The following is a 20,137-nucleotide window of genomic DNA, read 5'->3' as shown; positions in this document are numbered from 1 at the left end:
ATCGGAATTCTACTGGAACATCACGAAGAAAGATAAAATCTTATCCTACAACATCGAGAATAACTCTTTTATTCTTCGTTGGAAAATACGAAAAGTTCACGTAAACAAGACTGTAAATGTTGAAAAATTTCAGTATTCAGGGCGACGATGAAATATCCTTAGTATTTCAAAATCGTACAAATTGAAATATATAAATAGTCGAAACTATTTATTAGATTTTTAAATAATTTTTTAAATCTTCTATTGTTCTGACGAGTATCTCGCAACGCGTATAACGTCTATGAAATTCCATAAAATGCGATCCTTAACAATTGCAGGAAATTAAGAAATCCATAATTAAAATAAACTTGTATCTTAAAAAATTTTATATACTTTAAAACAGAAGCCCGAAAATATTTTGCGGGTCGCAGATTTGTCAATATTTCATAAAACTTTTTTTTCCCTTTAATTTTTTTTTTTATTTTTAGATAGTGTGAAGGAAAATTCCTGAATTTGTAGGTATGACTTGATGGTGGGGGTTGTTCGCTCAGAGGCGTATTTTTCGTTAACCGCCGACGATGCTCAGTATGGGATCGAGGCCGACAGAAGAACAAAAATTCTGCGCGAATTCGTGCGGAACACATACACGTATCACCAACCAGAAATCCTAGCAACTATAATAAATGAGTATACGGACTGGGAGCGACCTGTGCAACATCCCGTCAATATTAGGTAAATTCTAAAAAAATTTAATTAAAAACAGGTTTCATAATATTATTTATTTATTTCAATCGTCACTTATCGTCATTTATTCAAATTAATTGTTAATTATTATTTATTATGTTGATGACAAATAAAACAATCGCGATATTACTCGTGTATTAATTTTTTATGAATAATTATTTATATTATTGTTTATCGGAAAAATAAATTACTGATAAATATTTATCAAAAAAAAATATTTATATGGAGGATGGGGGATGTTTATGAAAACCACAATAAGGGTATATACATCTTTTTCAGGGACGAGACTCTGGAAGCCCTGGGGGACGCGAATACAGTCGCTCCGGCGACAAGAACAGCGGATCTTCACAGCCAATCCCATAGGAATTCCTATCTATATGTCTTCGACTATCAAACGAAATTCGGAGACTATCCTCAGGTTTGTTATCAAAATATACTTTTTATTGAGCAAACTAAAATGAAAAAGAATTGAAAGAATCTAGACGCTGCAGAGTTCGAAAAATAAAAGATATCTAGAAACATATCTGGATATTTCTTTTCCATGTTACAGTTTTATTATTATTATTATATTAATAACCACGATATTTTTAAACATTATTCGATTTATCTTTGAAATTATGGAATTTCATAATAAATCTTCTGTGATAAAAAAATACTTTAGCTTGAACATAGAAAAAAAAACTCGATTATATATACCTATTCAAAAATTCTATTAATAAAAAGTAGCAGAGTAGTAATAAATTCGGTCTATTTATATGTATAATCTCATCCGTTTTTCATATTATTTATTTATTTAAGTCACTTATAACGTCTATATATGAGACAGAAGTTGGGATTCACCGGAAATGCGACAACATGGCGGCGACTCTTGCTCGTATCTGATTTCAGAAACTTACGATGGGCGTACGGCCCCTTTCCACCCCATCCCCTTTTCCTTTACCTATTCCTAGTTTCGAACTTTGAATGAATTTCGGTGGCGCGATTATTAATGCCACATATATTAGCAATATCCACCCTTCTCTCTTCCGGGTGTCTAACAAGAAACGGATGTGCAGTGGGAAATCCGAAAATTGCACCGTGACGATGAAATCAGTTATTAGCACGCTGCGCGGAATACTATTTCAAGATATGTATATCTTAATGTATCAAGAATGTCCTGTAAATGGCGTTTTAATCATTAACATTTCATATTCACACGTGGATTACGTGGAATAAATAAATCCATATGAATATTCATAAATATTCACGGAGATTTAATAAGTGAGATTTAATAAAAGTTTAGAAAAAGTATCACATCCTCGAATAAAGAAATAATAATAATCGACTTTGAAAAAAGTTTCCTTCAACTTTTCGCGAGAGGTAAAAATTCGTTGAATAAATTATCACCTTCATATTTATCCGCCCGTAAATTCGAAAAACAACGGGGAAGAAGTGGAATTTTAAAGAAGCCCGAACGATGGGAAGAGAGGAAGGAGAAGGAGGAGAATTTGAAATTCCACATTCGCCTCGCACCTGCAGCTTCCGTGCACTTTTTCCTTCTCACCCCACGCCGTCATTTCTGCCGGCACCTTTATGCCTTACACCCGGTGCACTTTGCATACGAATATCGTCTGGCACCTCGACCTGGCGATCACCGTTGCCGTCACCGACGAAATGAAAGTGCATTAAACGTTCAACGCGCCCCCTCCTCCGTTCCCGCCCTCCCGCCTCTCGCGCCACGAAGCCAACGAAGAATAAGGATCGCGCGTAAACGTTGCAACGAACTTATTGCGTCTGCACGACTGCATTCAGAAAAACGTTTCGGTTGCATTCGCAGAACGTTTGCCTTGCAGGATATATAACGCTAACTGGAATATTTCTTATTCCTGTGTAATGCCGTGCAGCGAAATGTATAACTCGAGACATTGAGACATTCCTAACGTATTTAATATTTCACACAAGTTTATCTTCGATATTTCGATTAACTATATAATTATTAATCAGTGGTTATAAAACAAGTTACTATATAGTTAGATTAATGTGTTACATGTTAATTCACCGAAACAATCATAATCAAAAGCATAATTATTTCCCGCTTAACGAATGATAATTTAATCATGACTTGATTAATGCTATTATTCATTAAGCATTCCAACAGTTTATTCTGTAATTGTTAACATCAACCGCTAATTCGGTTACTCGGTAATCATTATTCGGTCATATTTCATTCTTGGGTTTCAAAATTAAACCGAGAAAATCGTTTTAAAAAGCGAGTCTAGATAAAAATATTGTCTCGCGATTCCTGGCGAGTTTGTGGATAATTCGAATTTTTCGGGGAGAGACGAACTCTGTATTGAAGCTCGTTAAAATGGTAGGCAAACGCGAAGTTTGCGGAATAGGCCGAGCAATTTTACAATTTCAACGAGAAATAGCGAGTGCTTCTACGACCCTGGCAGATTCCATGAATGCTTCCCTATAATCGAGCCTGAAAGAGGGTTCTCCGTCCCTGGAAAAATTCTCTTAAATTCCGCGGTCAGTTCGATCCGCTCTCTGCCGATTCTTTTATCCCACACAATTGACCCATTAAAATCAGAGTTATTTCAAATCGACTGGAGTCTTTTACATCTTGTGTTAAAAATTAAAAGAAAAACACAATAAAATAATTATCATATCGTATTATGCAAAAAAAATAGAAATGGAAATAACAGAGATAAATTTCTATTTTTACTTTAACTTTTACTGTTACTTTTATATTTGATATAAAATTATATATTTTATGTTTTAAATTTTTATTATATATCGTATTATATATCGTATTTTTTAGAGACCGGGATGCATTCATGGGGAGGAGTTGCCATATTTTTTCGGAGCGCCCTTGGTTGGAGGCTTATCCCATTGGCCAAAGAACTATACGAGAGCTGAGACAGCACTCTCCGAAAGCGTGATACTTTATCTGACAAACTTTGCACGCACCGGGTAAGTTGTCTCAGAAAAGGCACACTTAAAGTTTATTATACATTTATTATTAATAATCGTTCTTCATTATCAGAAATCCAAATGAGGGCACTCCTGATCCCGGACCCCTCGGTTCCAGGCCGGAAAGAACCAAGTTTAAAAATATCGACTGGACCGCTTATGAAGCCGTCCACAAAAAATATCTTAGTATAGGTAAGTCTCCATAATGCTTTCTTTTGAAATTAAATTAAACTTTTTATTCATTTTTCTTCTTTTTATATGTATGAAAAGAATAATAGAAGAGTAAAAGTAAAAAAATGTATGTTTATGTTTCTTTTTATAATAAAAATATTTTAATATATATATAAATTAAAAGACAAATTTTGTTGGTTCCACAGAACTTAAATCGAAACTGAAGAATCACTATAGAGCTCATCGTCTTTCTTTTTGGCTGAATCTGGTGCCCGATCTTCATAAGCCTGGCTCGGATGATGTTCCTAGATCGCATCATCTTCTTGACGCCGAACAGGTATTAAATCGTTATAAGATAATTGATTAATTACATAATAATGAAATATTAAAATAATTTAAACCAATTACGTTGGAAGAATTTAAACCAATTACTTAAAAAGAATTTTATTCTCCAGGTGCCACCCAGATTTATTCAAAGGCTACCAACTACCGCGAGAACGACCACTTTGGAAGTAACTTCTATCGAGAAAACCTTGTCCAACATGTCAACAGCCATACCCAGTGACAGTACCTTCGAGGATCCTACGGCGCAGCCTGAGGATGGCTTCGCTGCGTATTCCACCGCCTTGAGTGTGACAATCGCGATCGGTTGCAGCTTGCTGATCCTAAATGTGCTCATTTTCGCCGGAGTGTATTATCAGCGCGACAAGAGTAATCATCAGCACCAGGGCTGCTCGAAGAAGCGTCAGGAGAACGGCCAGATGCCGAACAACATTTGCGGCGAACTGGAGACCAAGACCGCCGAGCGACATCACATTCAGCACATACCGCCGCCGGAGTTCGCCGATCTCCAGAACAATACCTGTCACGTGCCTATGCCGCCCCCGCCACCAAAGAACACGAAGCCTGGCAAGCCTGGCCAAAACCTTATCATTAGTCCGAACCAGCTCCAACAAGAAAGCTTGGCCATGAGCGGCACCGGGACCTTGAAAAAGGGACACAATCATCCTCAGGTCATGGAGGAGCTGAGGGTCTGACTTTAGGAGACCACGCGGCCATCGAACTAACACAGCCGCGAGGATATTGGAATTCTTAAATAAAAGTCAGACGAAAGTCAGGGAATCACTTTGAAATGGAGTTCTCCATTATCAGCCTGACTATGGATCAATCAGGACGGTGAAAAAGGAACACAATCATTACCAGATCATAAAAAAGCTGACAGTCGGACTTTAGCGGATATCGAAACTTTTAAATTAAATTCCTAAAATCGTCGGGTGTCAAGAAACCTCTCTCAAGATGATATCCCTCATCATCGGTTTGGCTACGACGCCAAATTCCTGAAGACATAAAGAAGTTTAAAAGAGACGAAATCTAAAGTTAAACAGAAAAATGTTTTCCAGTGATACTCGACGGTAAAGGAGGGACAATTCTTCAAAGTTTTTCCAAATCGATCGTGATATTGTCGATAGATAGGAAGTGATAAAGGATGAAAAGTGAATGAAGGACTTTCATTGTTACGTGAGAAGTATGTATTAGTGCAGGGGTATAATTGGGATTTTAAGTCCAGAAACCAAGGTTTTCTGCAGGTCTTTATATAAAGCCGAAAAAGGAAAACGGAGTCCGATTGTTCGAGCAAAGCAGTATTGCTTCTGTTCGCCATGCCCTTGTGTTAGTAGCAACACCATACTGTTATCGTTTTCTACCTTTCGAATTTGCGACCAACTGCCGAAAATCATAGTCTTCGATGGATAGACAAATCTATCGTTAAGTAGAATTCCTCATCTCCAAAAAAACTTGATTATATTATTTTATTTTATTCTGATATTTTACACTTTACGTGTAACTATAATTCTTTATTCATTTTATATCATTTATTTTATTTGACTTAGGGATTCTAATTTTATTATTAAAAATTGATATCTTCGATTTTTAATATTCTCAATTTGTATTATATTTAAGAAAATTTATAAATTAGTTCTTTATATAAAACTAATAATAAACTAAAACTAATAATTTTTTAATTTGTTTTATTTTGTCTTTATTTTATCTGCTTTCTCTCTCTCTCTCTCTCTCTCTCTCTCTCTCACTCTCCCCCTCTTTCTCTTTCATTGTCCTCCCACGTAATATAGACTGAAGGTTCGAGTCGATTTGAGTCGTGCCGACACTGTCCTCGTTCTTCCGAGTGATGATGATTAAGACAATGATTCGAATCGCTGCCATGACGATTCATTTCTATGACGTCGATCGTTCAAATGCTCAATTAAATATTTAATTAACACTTTCTTTCTCAATGATAATGTAACTGTAAATTTTTACAAAAACTAAATTTGTCTTTAAAAACAAAACTGACATAACAAAAATTGACAAAACAAAATTTTGATAATTTTTTTGACATTATCGGCGCAAAGTGCATAATTATTCTGATAATTTTTTGCAAATTGAAATATAAAAGGAAATTAAGACACATTTCTATAAAATAAAGATTTAATAAATTCCTGAGAATGAAAGCGTTAAGTGGGCGATCGTAAATCGAACAATTTTTTTTATCTTAAAAATAAAAAAAAGTCGAATAATCGACAACTCAACAGCATACTGCCAAACGATCACGAATTAAAAAAATTGCAGATTCGTTGAATGGAAAATCGTGATAAATCAGAATTTGGAAAGTCGCTGCAACAGAAAAAGATGCGTTGTTTCTATCGACGTTTTATAAAAATAAGATATGCAAATTTAATCTTTGTTATTTTAAATATAAATATATTTTCAAAAGAATTATATGCGAGGCAGGCATTCGCATAAAATTAAATTAAGTTAGAAACTATTATAATGAAAATCTATAGTTTATATAAACCTTTATTAGGCACGATTCTTTCTTTATTTTTTTTAATTTTATTAATTCATTAATAAATTTCATTCATTAATTTTATTCAGTAATTAATTCATTCAATATTTTATTAATTTTATCATTCAAATAATTTTGTATCATTTTTTAAGCTATCAAATAAGGAAAAGAAGATTAAATTATCCGAGTTGTCCTATTTTTAAACGAATAACAAAGATTTTTTGGATCTGAACGGCGACAAACTAGGTAAAGGGACTTTCGAGTGCAATTTCGACTGTAAATAAAAATTAATTAAGTTTAGATCTGTCGCTACTACGCTGTTAACGAAGGAAAGATACTGAAGAGCTTGAAAATAGCTTCGATTGTAATAATAATATTGCACATCGATGAGAAAAACGGTATGTCAGCGTAGTCGGAAGCACACTGGACGTAATTTTAAATTTGTATATAATTGACATTACAATAAACTATATAATAAATTATCAATTGCATGTTTAATCCAACCTATCCCATGAATCAAAATAAAAATTACAAATATAAATTGCTATCATCAAATCAATTATTCGAAGAATTAATGATACAAATATAAATTAAGAAAATTAAGAAATAGATTATTCAGAAAAAAATAACTTGCTCATATTTATCTGTATTCATTTTGGCAATTTGGCAAATGAAAATCTTGCAAGGGATATTTAATAAAAACAATTCGGAAGAGTTTAAGAATTCTTCAGGGATTTTTTGATGAACATAAAACTTTATTCGCTCATTCGTTGAAGCTCTACGATTTAAATATAGTAGTCGCGACACACATGTTATGACAAGTTTGCAAAATTTCATTCGTGAACCTCGATTCGGACTAACACGAGGCTCTATCTAAGACACAAAGTACAAAAAGATGGGGTTGGTTCCTTTGCCTTTGACAAACGAACCATACGATCAGAGATACATTCAACTCGCTTTTAATGGCAGTTAAAGCGAAGGCCTAGATTCGCTCTTCCTTAAAAATTTTCGCCATATATAAAAATCATATTTTAAAGCCGTAATCAAAATTATATGTTTGACGATCTAAAACATGTAAATTGGATAATGTGGAGATGTTACATATAAATGTAATAAATAAAATCTCAATATCTAAAATTAATAATTAGCAAAACTAACTTAAAATATACGGCTTATTTTAACAAGCATTATAGATATTTTAATAATAAAGAAAAAGAAGCAAATTATCAATACGTTTATCTCTCTGATCGTGGTTCGATGTGCGGACAAAGGCGCCTTTGTCCGCACAAAACTCGCTATTCTGTTCCCTCTAATCGTTTACAATACGGTACAATCTGTGTATGCATTGCTACAACTATGTAGCATAAAGCTAAAATAATAATCCCGCCATTGCTACTCGACTATGATTTTATCTTACGCTACAGCAAACAAGAAACAATAGCAAAAGGACCGCTCCTCCTGTCGCTTGACATAACCACTCCTATAACGAAGTTTGTCTCGACATATTTATATATTTATATACCTTTGTAATATATATATAATAAGTCGTAAATGCACTTGAGGCTCCGCTCTAGCCGGAACGTTCGTTTTCAATTTAATTGTCATTCCAATTTAATTATCCTAATTAAACCTAATTTTTACTATCAAATTCCTTTCAGCACCGCGTTAAATGTATTAAATTCATATTAAATATCGATATTCTTTTTTAATATTAAATATACGATAGTAATGTCAGTATTAATATTAATATCAAATTAAGCTCTTAATCTTTTAATAAAAAATATTAAAAATTTATTAATTTCATAATTTTTAATCTAATATTTATTATCAGGAAATATTAAACTATATTTGCAAATGATTAAATCTTAAATAAAAATTTGACATAATGTAATATAAAATCAGATGGTAATGAATGATGGTAATGATGAATGATGACTATTAATGATTGAAAAAACAACTATTGTCATTTATCACGTATGAATCAATGAGGAATTAAAGTGATTGCCAAATTCGCTACATGACGATCATTTCGACTAGATCGGTATACTTCGGTTTACTTATCAATTACATCAAGGAAAAGACACTGCCCGCAATTGTTTTGGATCCATCAATCCTCCTGTGATTTTTTAAACATTATCACGGATAGGATACGTTGTTGCTTTTTTAATGCAAATATCACCTGCATCTTATCTCGGTAAACTTATATATAATTCATTATAAATTTATAAATTTAAGAATTTATAAATTTTAATAATTTAATTATTTATAATAAATTTTTACGAGCATTTTCTCACTTTATTCCAGTCTTGAATTATTGCAGGCGAATGTCTTTCCCTACAAAAATAAATAAAATAGTAATATATTTTTAAGGGCGGATCCAGGAAGAAGAAGAAAAAAAAAGTTCCACCCTACAAGTTTTGTAGAATTGAAAAATATTTATAATTTGAATGAATTTTATGTTTCAATAAATTCTTTTGGCTGTAGAGGGACAGTCTTTGTTTAGGGATATATTTCGTAAAATAATAAATAAAATAAAATTTGTATGAAGTAATTAATTCAATCAGTAAATCAATAACAAGTATACATATAAAAAAACTCTATTATTTAAATGTAATACAACCAATAAAATTTAATAAATCCGATAAATTTTATAGTAAATAAATTAAGTAAATAATATAATAGATACATTGCGTATTAATGTGGTAATCTTAATAATAATTGATATAATTGATTAATTCGGCAGCATTGGGTCATTATGTTATATTTGTGCTAACAAATTATAATCACAGTAACATACAAATTTAACATATATACGTGATTGATGATTACGATAAAGCTTTGCACTTGAAAGTAATCGAGTCTTCATATGTTCTCTAATTTCATCGTGCAACTTGCTAGATCCGCCCTCGCAAACGCGTTGCCTCGAAAAAGTGCTCGAAAAAACCATCTCGCGGTACATACTCAATATTGCTGTGCGACACTGTCGGATTAACGCTACACGACACGTTATATAGGGGCTGGCTAGAGAGACAGTTCCACATCCATCCCTTTGCACTCGTTTATCAGTTTTTAAAAATTTACTTTGCTTATCAAAGCTTCTAAACATATTTTAAATATTGCATATAATCGTGATTTTTAATTAAAAGAAACAGTTTTCTGTTTTTTACAATACAGAAAACATTACAGAAAACAATACATTTATGAAAATGCAAATAGCAAACTTCACATACATATATATATATATATATATATATATATATATATAACTATATAAATAAAATTAATTTTTATTCTATTAAATTAATTATTTTATTGTTATGCTTTCAATCTACTGAATTTTATTGAACATAAATTTTAAATATAAATTAAGAATGATAATTAATAATTTTCTCAAAAAATAATATACAAATTCGGAATATCATTTAAAATAATAATACGGTCTATGGCAATTAGATGATTTCAGAGTGCAAAAAGATAAAAACGTTTGCTAGGGCTTGTAGAAATTTCGCGTCAAGCACGGCTAATAATTGATTTATTTCTCCAATCCTCATTTCCTAGAGAAACATTCGACAGGTGTTTGCATTTGGCGTAGCGTAGGCATTTCTTTTTGTACAAACGGCCAAACGTTATAAATAATTCTAAAATTCATTAATTTCATAATTCTTTAACGCAACAATTTCTGAAAAGTTAATGGAATTCATTAAAACTAATTTAGATATGCGATAAGAAGATGAAGTAACTCTAAAAATGTAAAAAATTTTTCAATCATTTTTAGATAATTCATGATTGACTTTTTTACATTTTTTCTAAGATGAAAACTTATGTAGTTCGATATTCAGCATATCACAAGAAGGATTCAAAAGATGAAATTTCGCAAAAAAAAAAAAAAAAAATTAGTTTGGTCGTTTGTGCATACTTGCATATCCACCATCAGTCTACAGACTTGAGTCTCGTTATCAAGTAGAGTCGCTTATTATCAAGAGATATCGAAAAACGTCTATAAAGATTCGTAATATGTGGTACATTAGAAATATCCTCGAACGAACAACACCTTGCCGATAAACGTGCCGTCTTTGAAAAACTCGCGAACTCATCGTAATTAGATTAATCAACGACTTAATCAACTTCACTGAGGATGATCACTTTCAGTTATACTTCATCTCCCTATTTCCTTTTTTCTTTTCTCTCTTTAAATACATAAACAAATTATCCTCCCGCAAGCTTTAGTGTCTTGTGCGCGTTTTGTTACATACAGGATCTTCGAACAGAAAGACAATATATGTGCTTAAACTTGGAAAGATGTAGCAGTGATCTCCACTAATTGCACACAGGCCAGACGATGAAATTGATTCTTTTCCTACAGCGATCATTAATTGATTAATCTAAAAAAAACTGACATCTCACAGTACTACAAAGTAGAATACTATTTTATTGTTATGAGAAAAATCCAGATTATTCCTAATAATTATAATAATTCTAATATGACGTTACTATCTTTTCGTGAATCCAATTATATAATTTCTCGATTATTAATTTATCTGAAAAACCTATAATTTAAAATCAAAGATGCATTTTAAATATATAATTTTTATCTTAATAGAAAAATTCAAATAATAAAACAAAATAAAATGTTACATTTCTACATCAATTATTGTGTATCTCATAATCCAATATCGTTCTTCCTTTTAAAGAATTAGAATTAGATCACCACTGTAAGTAAAGAGTCGATCTCGAAGATTAGGAAATGACTTTTGCGAGTATGATGATATGTAGGTTTTATTAAAAGCCAAGAGATATTGCTTAAAATCTGATAGCGATCAAGAAACGCTATTATAATCTATCCCTTTAACCCTTTCATGTCAATTAACTTAAAATCATAATTTTATTAAGATGTTAAAAATATTACGTTAAAGATGTATTTGTAGAATTCTATTATTATAATTCTAATTAATATAAAATTAAAATTATAAATTCGTAATAATATAATTTATATTTTTTTAAATTATTAATTAATATATTAATTAATAAGCAAAGTTGATTTCTAATTTTATTTTAGCAAAAACTGTTCTCCATACAATTATTATAATTAAACGTGAAAGAGTTAATGCTTGAGGGATGTTGAAAGAGCAGAGGACTTTATGTGGACTCCGCAGCTATCATCGTTTCAAGCTTAAACGTTTGGAAATATATATCCCAAAAGGATCTCCTTTTCCTCGTACGAAGCCGGCCCGAAAACAACGCAAGTAGCTAGTATTAAATATCGCACGAATTTGTCTAGTAGCACTTGAAACGATACTTAGGGCCCCGAGATCGGCGACGAGGAATTGCCTGTTCCCATAACGACAGATGTCAGAAGAAGCCAGCAGCGTCTCGCAATGGTATGGTGATTCGTGTCAGAAGATTGACTGCGATTTTTTCCCGCTCTTTTTTTCCTCAGGTTGTAAAACGATGAATCGCCCTAGCAGATGCAGCTGCTCTCGCCTTCCGACTCGGAACCGTTCTGCATCGGCGATTGGTTCTGCAAGTCGACAGCTGCTTTTGTGTGTTAAGGCGTGTTACATTTTCAATTTGCGTTTTTTATCAACAATTTTATCATAACAATTTTATTTCTTCTTTTTCTCGCTATTTCTTAAGAAATTAAATGAATTATATATATATATGTATATATTTATAAAAAGAAGTAATTCAATCGTGTATGTTTCTCACGCCTAGCTTGTTCTGTTTGTCGTGCCAATAGAAGGTATAAATGTGTTTCGAAAAATAAAATAGAAACTCATGCGCTTTTGCAATTTGGCAATGTTATTGGTCAGTAAATACATTATTGCACTTGATAAACATTTGATTGATAGCCTTAAACTTAATCAATGCGTGTTGATGTTTAATACAATGAATTCTTATAAGTCAAGTAAAGTACAATGCAATCCTTAATGATATTACAATAAATAAATCTTTTTTAACGATTTCTCTATTATTATCTATAAATTTCTAAATATTCATCTATCGATTGATACTAATAATTGTCGCTGTCAAATCAATCTCGTTACTAGATTTCTTTCAATTTTTTTCTAATTAATAAAATCCTTTGTGAGAATATAGCTATAATTTAATTAGTACAACATCGCATTTTAATTTCCGCTTATCAAAGCTAAGAAAAGTGATAATTAAAAGGTGTATAAAAGTTTAAAAACGGGACGGAGAATATGTCAGAGTTATTTATGAGTTTTTCAAAATATAGAATCTCAAAGAGCAAAATATTATTAGATACAAAACAAAATGGAAAATAGTTTATTACGAGTTAATAAAAATTTTATTAAAATTAAATTTAAATTTAACATTTCGGAATTAATTGTCCATAATCAATTGTCATAATCAATTAAGCCTAATATAAAAAAATAAATATTTCTTTAAATTTTTTAAATATAAGTTTTACATACAATTATCAAAAATACTAAAATTATTAATATATATAGTCTTCTTCCTACAAATTCGTTACAAGTAATTTTAATAACTCCCCGAGTAGATACTCTTAATAATCTTCTTCCAAATTTAAGAAAAAAATAATCAAAAAAGTAAAAAAGCCAAGTAAGCCAATAAATCACCAAATCAAATTTTTTGAAACTATATTTTTACACATAAAATAAATAATTTAAAAAATAATTTAAGGAATAACAATAAAAAGTAGCATAGGGCAAAAATAAAAAAACCGTAGATAAGAGAAACCAACATAAAAAATATTATTTTTGCAATATTTCTTTATATTATCGATAGTCTGTTTTTCTACATAAATTAGGATATTATAACAGACAAATAGTCAACAAAGAAGATATTAAAACAATATTAAAAATTAAAGGTCTTTTGTCCAAATTTTAAGTTTCACTTAATATATGCAACTTTTAGACACAACACTTTTTCTGTTATTTGTTAATTAAATTGTGTCGGTCCAAAATAAACTAATAAATAATAGTTCAAGAAATATAATACTTTAAAAAATCCGAGCCTGTACAGAGTTGTTTATTTATACTACTCTTAAGATATTCGTAGAAAAAAGATATAGTTAGCTGCTAATTTATTATATCCATATGTTCCGTAGAAAAATTTCTTGTCAATGATTTTCCCCTTCATTTCCTATCATTTTTTTGTCTTTTATTAACGTTTCACCGTCAATTAATATCCGTATTTAAATTAGTATAGATTAAGTTTTCAATGTTGAGTTTCAGCTCTATATATATATATTCTTGTATAGTATCAAATAGAGCGAGGATTTATATATTATTAGTCATTAGGACTTGATATATCCTTACTAAAAATTTTAATTTAATTATCTCAAGGACTGCATTTACGTAACGTGTTTATCTTATAATTTATAATCTCCAAATTTTTTTAATTGCTGCTAATCGTAAATGCAACTGCAACTCTTATCTTCTCTATTTATTGCAAATGTGTAAGACAATTAATATCTCGTTTTTGAAAACTGTAATGCATAAAGACAGACTTCTCAGCTTTAATGTTAATTTGAGCAAGTAATTATCGATAAATGTTTAATTGTACTTGTAAAAAAAAATATATAATATTAAACAACCACTATTAACAAGCAAAATAAGCTTAGGTGAACTTTGATATTTTAATAAAGGCCTTGTCAACTCTTTTAGCGTTGCTTTATATTTAAATAAAAGATCCAAATAAAACTAAAAAAAAAAAATAAAATTTAAATTTAATAGTAAGTACAGCATCAGCCAAAAGTATGGAGTACTTTTAATTATTAATAAAAACTCAAATTAGATTGTAAATAGTCTAAATTTAAATTTATCATTTTAATTTAAATTTTAAATGTGTAACAATAAAAGCAAATTATTTAAATGTATTTTTTAATCTGCTTGAATTTGCAGGCCAGATAATCTAATTCTCGCGATTTTTTAAAAACGCTCCATAATTTTCGCCAAGGTTGTAATAGTTGCATCATGACCGAAAGAATTGACAGCCTTTTCTACAATCGGCTAATATACGGAAACACGTCATTGTGTAAAAGCAGTCTTAAGCTACTATGTGAAACTATTATTTTTCTCATCTTAATAAAAATCGTTGCTGGTTTAGTGCACACAGCTTTTCACGAATTTTCCGACACCGCGAAAAGCACAGGCCGAATGCAATCGGTATCCTAACATCGTAAATCATTAACTTATAAATTAACTTAGCTCAGTGTCTTGTCTACTAATCAGGGCATCGAATAGAAACAGAGTTACATGCTATTCTCTTGTCTTGCAGCGAAACAAATTAAATTAAAATAAATTAATTATATTGATGTTATTAATATATTATATAAAATAATATTAAATTTCTTAAAAAAAACTTCTAAGAGAATTTTCAAAGAATCTATAATATTTTCGAATAAATAATAATATATTAATATTATATAGTAATATTAATAATTATAATATATGCAAAAATATTAATATTTCATTAGTTATTTATAATTCTTAGTAAAAGAATTAAGACTTGGAAAAAAATTCTCTTAGAATTTTCTTTAGAAAATCGGAAAATCGGATTATATCTCTTGAAAGTTCTCAAACCATTCCAAGATAATCCGGTTCAGGCCCTATTCAAGAGTTTATTAAGACTCCTTCCGATTTGATTCGATTCGATACCCTGCTATCGTATAGACCGATGACGACTTAGCATGCACAACTGCTCTCCGAGGCTTTCAGTTCGATTGGCGTGTCCTTGAGCACTACCTCTTGCACTACGGATTAAAGAACATATTAAGGAAAACACAAAAGTATAACGCAAACAAATGGAAGGTTCGGCGGACTGCCAAATAAATCCAATTCCAAAATCAAAAGAGAAAGTAGAGTAGATAGCGGATGCTCTTTCAAAAAATATATCAAATGACAAGAAATGTTAATAAAAATCTAATACTTAGCATCCCTTAAAAAATTATATATTAAAAAAATTATATATTATATATTAAATAAAATGATAGATATAAAATATGCACAAAGAGAAAATTTTTTTTCCTGAAAAAAGTATTGATAATTAATTAATTATGAAATAAAAACTTGAAAGATAGTGTATAAGGAGCATTTTTGTTTAATTATTTCCAATTCAAGGAAATAATAAAAAAAATTGACATAAAAAATCAATAGTAATATGCAGAGTTGAGGGAATAGATAATAACAGGTAGCAAGTAAGAATTATGTACACGTGAAATAAGTCGCCGCGAACGTTCCTGCAAATGTGCCATGCAAATTGCGTGCAGTAAGTATCTTACGCAAAGGATACTGTCTTCAGGAGGTTTGTTTTCAGTGGAGTCCATACCCGGCAGAGCCGCCGCTACTCTTCTAAACAGCTAAAATAATTAATAATAATAATAATAATAATTCAGAACTCCCTTCTATCGGCCAAAAAATTTCTTTGTGAATTTAGTGTAAAACGAATAATATAACTACCTGTTTAACATTGTAGCCGGCCTTAGCACTAGTTTCGATGAACATCACATTTAATTCTTTCGCTTTTCGCTCGCCTTCTTCCGTCGAAACTTGTCTCTTATCACTCAAATCTGTTTTATTGCCCACTAGCATAATTATCACATCACTTCCTCTTTCAGTCCGCACATCGTCTATCCACTTGGATGTTTGATGAAACGAATTGGCGTCTGACAAATATACGATTTTAATTTTATAATTTATTTACAAAGGTGTACCATAATAACTGTATGCCAGTGCAATTAAATTTATTATATTATTATTGTAAACATTTATTATTCATTACGATAATAAAATTATTTATTAATGCATTCGTAAAAAGAAATAATCAAATATGTTGAGAATCAATATATTGTTTGTAAATAATTTAAAAAGCAAGAAAACAAATGTTTAAAAAAACTTTTAAATACTAAAATTGAAAAATCTAAAATCTTCAGATAAATTAAAAATTTTAAGCTAAAATATATTTCTAGATGAATTTCTTTAAAATATATCTTATTGTAAAAGTGAATTTAAAACAAAGCATAATTTACATCACTAAGAAAATATTTCGACATCAAATTCGTGGGACACCGCATTTCTTATATACCGAGTGCTTACTGGTAATATCGTAAACAACGACTGCTACGGTAGAATCTCTGATGTAACTAGGTATCAAAGAACGGAATCGCTCCTGCCCCGCTGTATCCCACAGCTGTAGTCTCACAGTTCTATCCTCAAGATACATAGTTTTGCTTAAAAAATCTATACCTATCGTAGCCTGTAACATAGCGATATATCAAAACATTAAAACGATTTTTCGATCAAAATCTCTTATAGCGCAAAACATCGAAAATACAAAGAAAATTGACTTTTGTAAAATAACAGGAAAATTGAAATGATTTTAAAATTAAATATAGTAAGTAAAATTATAAAACACTTTTTTTCCTGATAATAAATATTTAATAGAAGAGTATATAAAGTAATTTGAAAAAATAATTTTATTATATATCAACGTATATTTACCTTGTGTATCTAGTAATTTATTATAAATATAATTAATATAATTAAATATAATTAAATGCAACGTATAATTTATTAAAACGATGCCAGACATATAACATGGCTAAAAATACGCAGAAAAAAAGAAACAAGTTATTAGCATTCTACAAATTTCTTCGTCTCTCTTTCTATCTTCGTCGATTAAAAAAAGTCGATATCTTGGTTTCCTATTGCCTCTCCTGCTAGCATTAGGTCTTTTCGTCCTGTACTTTTTCGCATTTTTTGATATTTACAATTATATATTTAAAATTATATGAAAAAAATACAAAAAAAAAGAAAAGTGCAATTATAATAAACAAAAACAAACTTAAAAAATAAATGTAATTTCCTTGATTAAATTTGAGTATGTTAGCGAATTTATTTTGTAAATCGAGAGGGAGATGATAAACAAATCATTCAAAACATATAATAAACAAATCACTAAACATCTTTTATAGCCATTTTTTTATAAAATTATTAATTATTTATAATAAAAATTAATAAATGCACAGTATTCAAGTTATATAAAATAAAAAATACTAGAGTAAGTAAAACCAAACATATTAGTTCATATACATAAAAGTGCAAAAGTTAATGACAGAATTGTTAATGTGTGACACAAAAGACATACTGAGACATTGCAAATTACATTCAAGTATAATAAAGAGTAAATAACTTCTTTTGATAAATAGTTTGTAGCATTTGTTACGATAATAATAAATAAAGGAAACTAGAAAACAAAAAGAGAAAAATATGACATATTGATCTCAAATTAAAATTATAAATTTAACTTATAATTTAATATAACCTATTTTATAATTTAATAATTAATACGTAATATATAAATGACTATATTTAAATATTTTTTATATAATTTATATAAAAATACTGTGTTCTTGGATTCATAAATCCTATTATTTATAACCAAATGCAATAACCATCATTCAATACATGATTTATCAAAATTTATAGCCAATTTTATTATTGCTATAAATTTCACACATAAATAACAGTAAAACCTAAGAAAATTACCTCTCGTATAAAAATTTCTTTATGTTCAATAAATCTGAAATATTTTAAGCTTTAATAAATGTTTAATAAATCTATTTATTTTTAACAAATTTAAAATTTAAAAACTATTAATAAAATTTAATAAAAAAAATTTTTTTAAATTCTTTTTGATTGAAAATCTAAATTTTGCAAATTTAAATTAATATTTAATAAAAAACACTTTAATGTTTAATAAAGATTACATTAAAGATTAAAGATATTAATACATTGATCTAAATAAAACATTTATATATGTAGATATATATATATATATATATATATATATGTACGTATAAAATTATGTACACCTCTCCCCCCACACACACACATACAATTTTCCACTTGTACATATGCATGCAATAAAAACTGGTACCCATAATTTATTTAAATTTAAACAGGGATAAAAATAATTTGAGCATAATAAGTAAAAATTATTATTTAAAATATATATAAATTACATACCTGATACGTGTTGTCAAAGCTGTCATACATAAACCGAGTAATAAGTGATGTCTTCCCGACTGTAATAAAAAAATTACATAACTTATTTACTCAGATAAGTTACGTTTTTGTAAATTTTTTTTTTTCAAACTAAGAATCCCAATTAATTCTTAATTTTGAAAGATTTGTGAAATTTCTTCTTTTGTCAAATTTACATTTCAATATAAAAATTCTTACATGAAATTATAAACAAGTTAGCAAATTTAATATTTAAGGGAGTTGAGCATTCAATTCGAGAATTCATTTTAAAGACCCGCTCTATTTTGCAGTAGGCGCAGCTGCTAGAGTGGCATTCGGCGGAAAGTGTAGGGCGCCAGATATCACGCTGCATTGTTTTAAGCGCCTAAACGCACGGTCGGAACGAGCGCAGTTAACACGGCGACGTCGTGTCATTACAGATACGGTGGCGGCGCGACGGTGGGGAATATTGATCCATAACCTAGAAGGGTACCAGGCGACGTCGGGAAGGGTCGTCACCCCGATCGAGCCTGCTGGCCGTAGGACCGGACCTCGCGATAGCGCTCCCCCCCTCCCTCTCCCCCTCCTTCCCCTTTATCGATCCATTTTTTTTTTCGTGGAACACCAATGTTCACTTGTTGACACACCGTCGAGACACTCACCGCTCTGCTCACCCAGAAAGACGAGCTTGAACTTCCGCAACGGGTTACCGAAATCGCCCGAGGACGACATGTTTTTCTTTCGTCGCGCCTGAACGGATTCTCGGCAGGCCTAAAACCGGCGGTTTCGATGCCAACGGATACTCGATAACGCACTCAATGGCTGCCACGACGAGTCATTTAAGTAATCAGCTGCGCCGGCTGACAAAAGTCTCCGCTAGTCTCTCTCTCGGGCTCTTCAGGGCTGACAGCTTGACAGCTCGCGACGCTCGCTTGGATGCCACTCCTTGCTGCGAGTCAGCCACGTTTAACTGGGAAGTGACGTCGCGACTGAGAAACGGAGTAACAGAGAACGATAGACGGCACCACCGGTTTCCGAGAGGAGGAAGTGGGCTCGGTCTCCCACTCATTCTTCCACGATTCTAAAAAATCAACCTATAACGTTCTCTGAATGCGCAGTGGATAACCAATCAGAAATTGCTTCAAAACTGTGACATGTTCGCTAACATTAATCTAGAACTATAGAATTGACAATTGACAATTTAGAATCAAACGTATCTTTTTTTTTTTAAGATTTCTTCATTAATTTATATTTGTTTCCACGTATTTTTTTCAAATTCTAATCTATATATCTTATTATACTTTTATTATATTATTATTTATACGCCTCTGCATTCTGAACCAATTTCTAATAGAGCTAGCACCAAATTGGATTTTTCATTATTAATTAATAGGATAATGGAATAAAAATGTAATTCACACGTATCGTGAAAATTTGT

General features: G+C 30.5%; 2 protein-coding genes across 5 annotated transcripts in view; one reads left to right on the top strand and one right to left on the bottom strand.

The window, feature by feature from the left end:
* Nlg3 (Neuroligin 3) overlaps positions 1–7,177 on the top strand; it is a 128,510-nt gene extending 121,333 nt beyond the window's left edge. For both annotated transcript variants that reach the window (XM_011631797.3, XM_089076815.1), the window contains exons 6-11: positions 499–711; positions 1,003–1,141; positions 3,527–3,678; positions 3,752–3,870; positions 4,056–4,186; positions 4,305–7,177. In XM_011631797.3, the coding sequence (XP_011630099.1) occupies positions 499–711; positions 1,003–1,141; positions 3,527–3,678; positions 3,752–3,870; positions 4,056–4,186; positions 4,305–4,886 (1,336 nt within the window). In that variant the 3' untranslated portion in view covers positions 4,887–7,177. The remainder of the gene's footprint in view (positions 1–498; positions 712–1,002; positions 1,142–3,526; positions 3,679–3,751; positions 3,871–4,055; positions 4,187–4,304) is intronic.
* Positions 7,178–7,425: 248 nt separating this feature from the next.
* Positions 7,426–19,702, bottom strand: Rab6 (RAS oncogene family member Rab6). Of its 3 annotated transcripts, none has more exons than XM_089076829.1 (6): positions 19,362–19,702; positions 18,703–18,761; positions 16,771–16,930; positions 16,135–16,340; positions 15,968–16,034; positions 7,426–12,226 (listed from the first exon to the last, which is right to left on the bottom strand). In XM_089076829.1, exons 1-6 carry the CDS (start codon positions 19,429–19,431, stop codon positions 12,150–12,152), a joined length of 639 nt encoding a protein of 212 aa, XP_088932955.1. In that variant the 5' UTR covers positions 19,432–19,702; the 3' UTR covers positions 7,426–12,149. The 3 variants fall into 3 exon arrangements, with proteins under 3 accessions (XP_088932955.1, XP_088932956.1, XP_025073590.2); XM_089076830.1 differs by having other exon boundaries at positions 7,426–12,223; positions 19,362–19,700; XM_025217805.2 differs by lacking the exon at positions 7,426–12,226 and adding an exon at positions 12,468–15,428 and having other exon boundaries at positions 19,362–19,699.
* Between the last annotated feature and the right edge of the window lie 435 nt (positions 19,703–20,137).

Source organism: Pogonomyrmex barbatus, unplaced genomic scaffold (genome assembly GCF_055798465.1).
Source record: "Pogonomyrmex barbatus isolate J1 unplaced genomic scaffold, ASM5579846v1 scaffold2, whole genome shotgun sequence".
In the NCBI taxonomy this organism is placed as follows: Eukaryota; Metazoa; Arthropoda; class Insecta; order Hymenoptera; family Formicidae; genus Pogonomyrmex; species Pogonomyrmex barbatus.
Note: the sequence above shows the minus strand (reverse complement) of the source record. Positions and strands in the feature narration are given on the sequence as shown.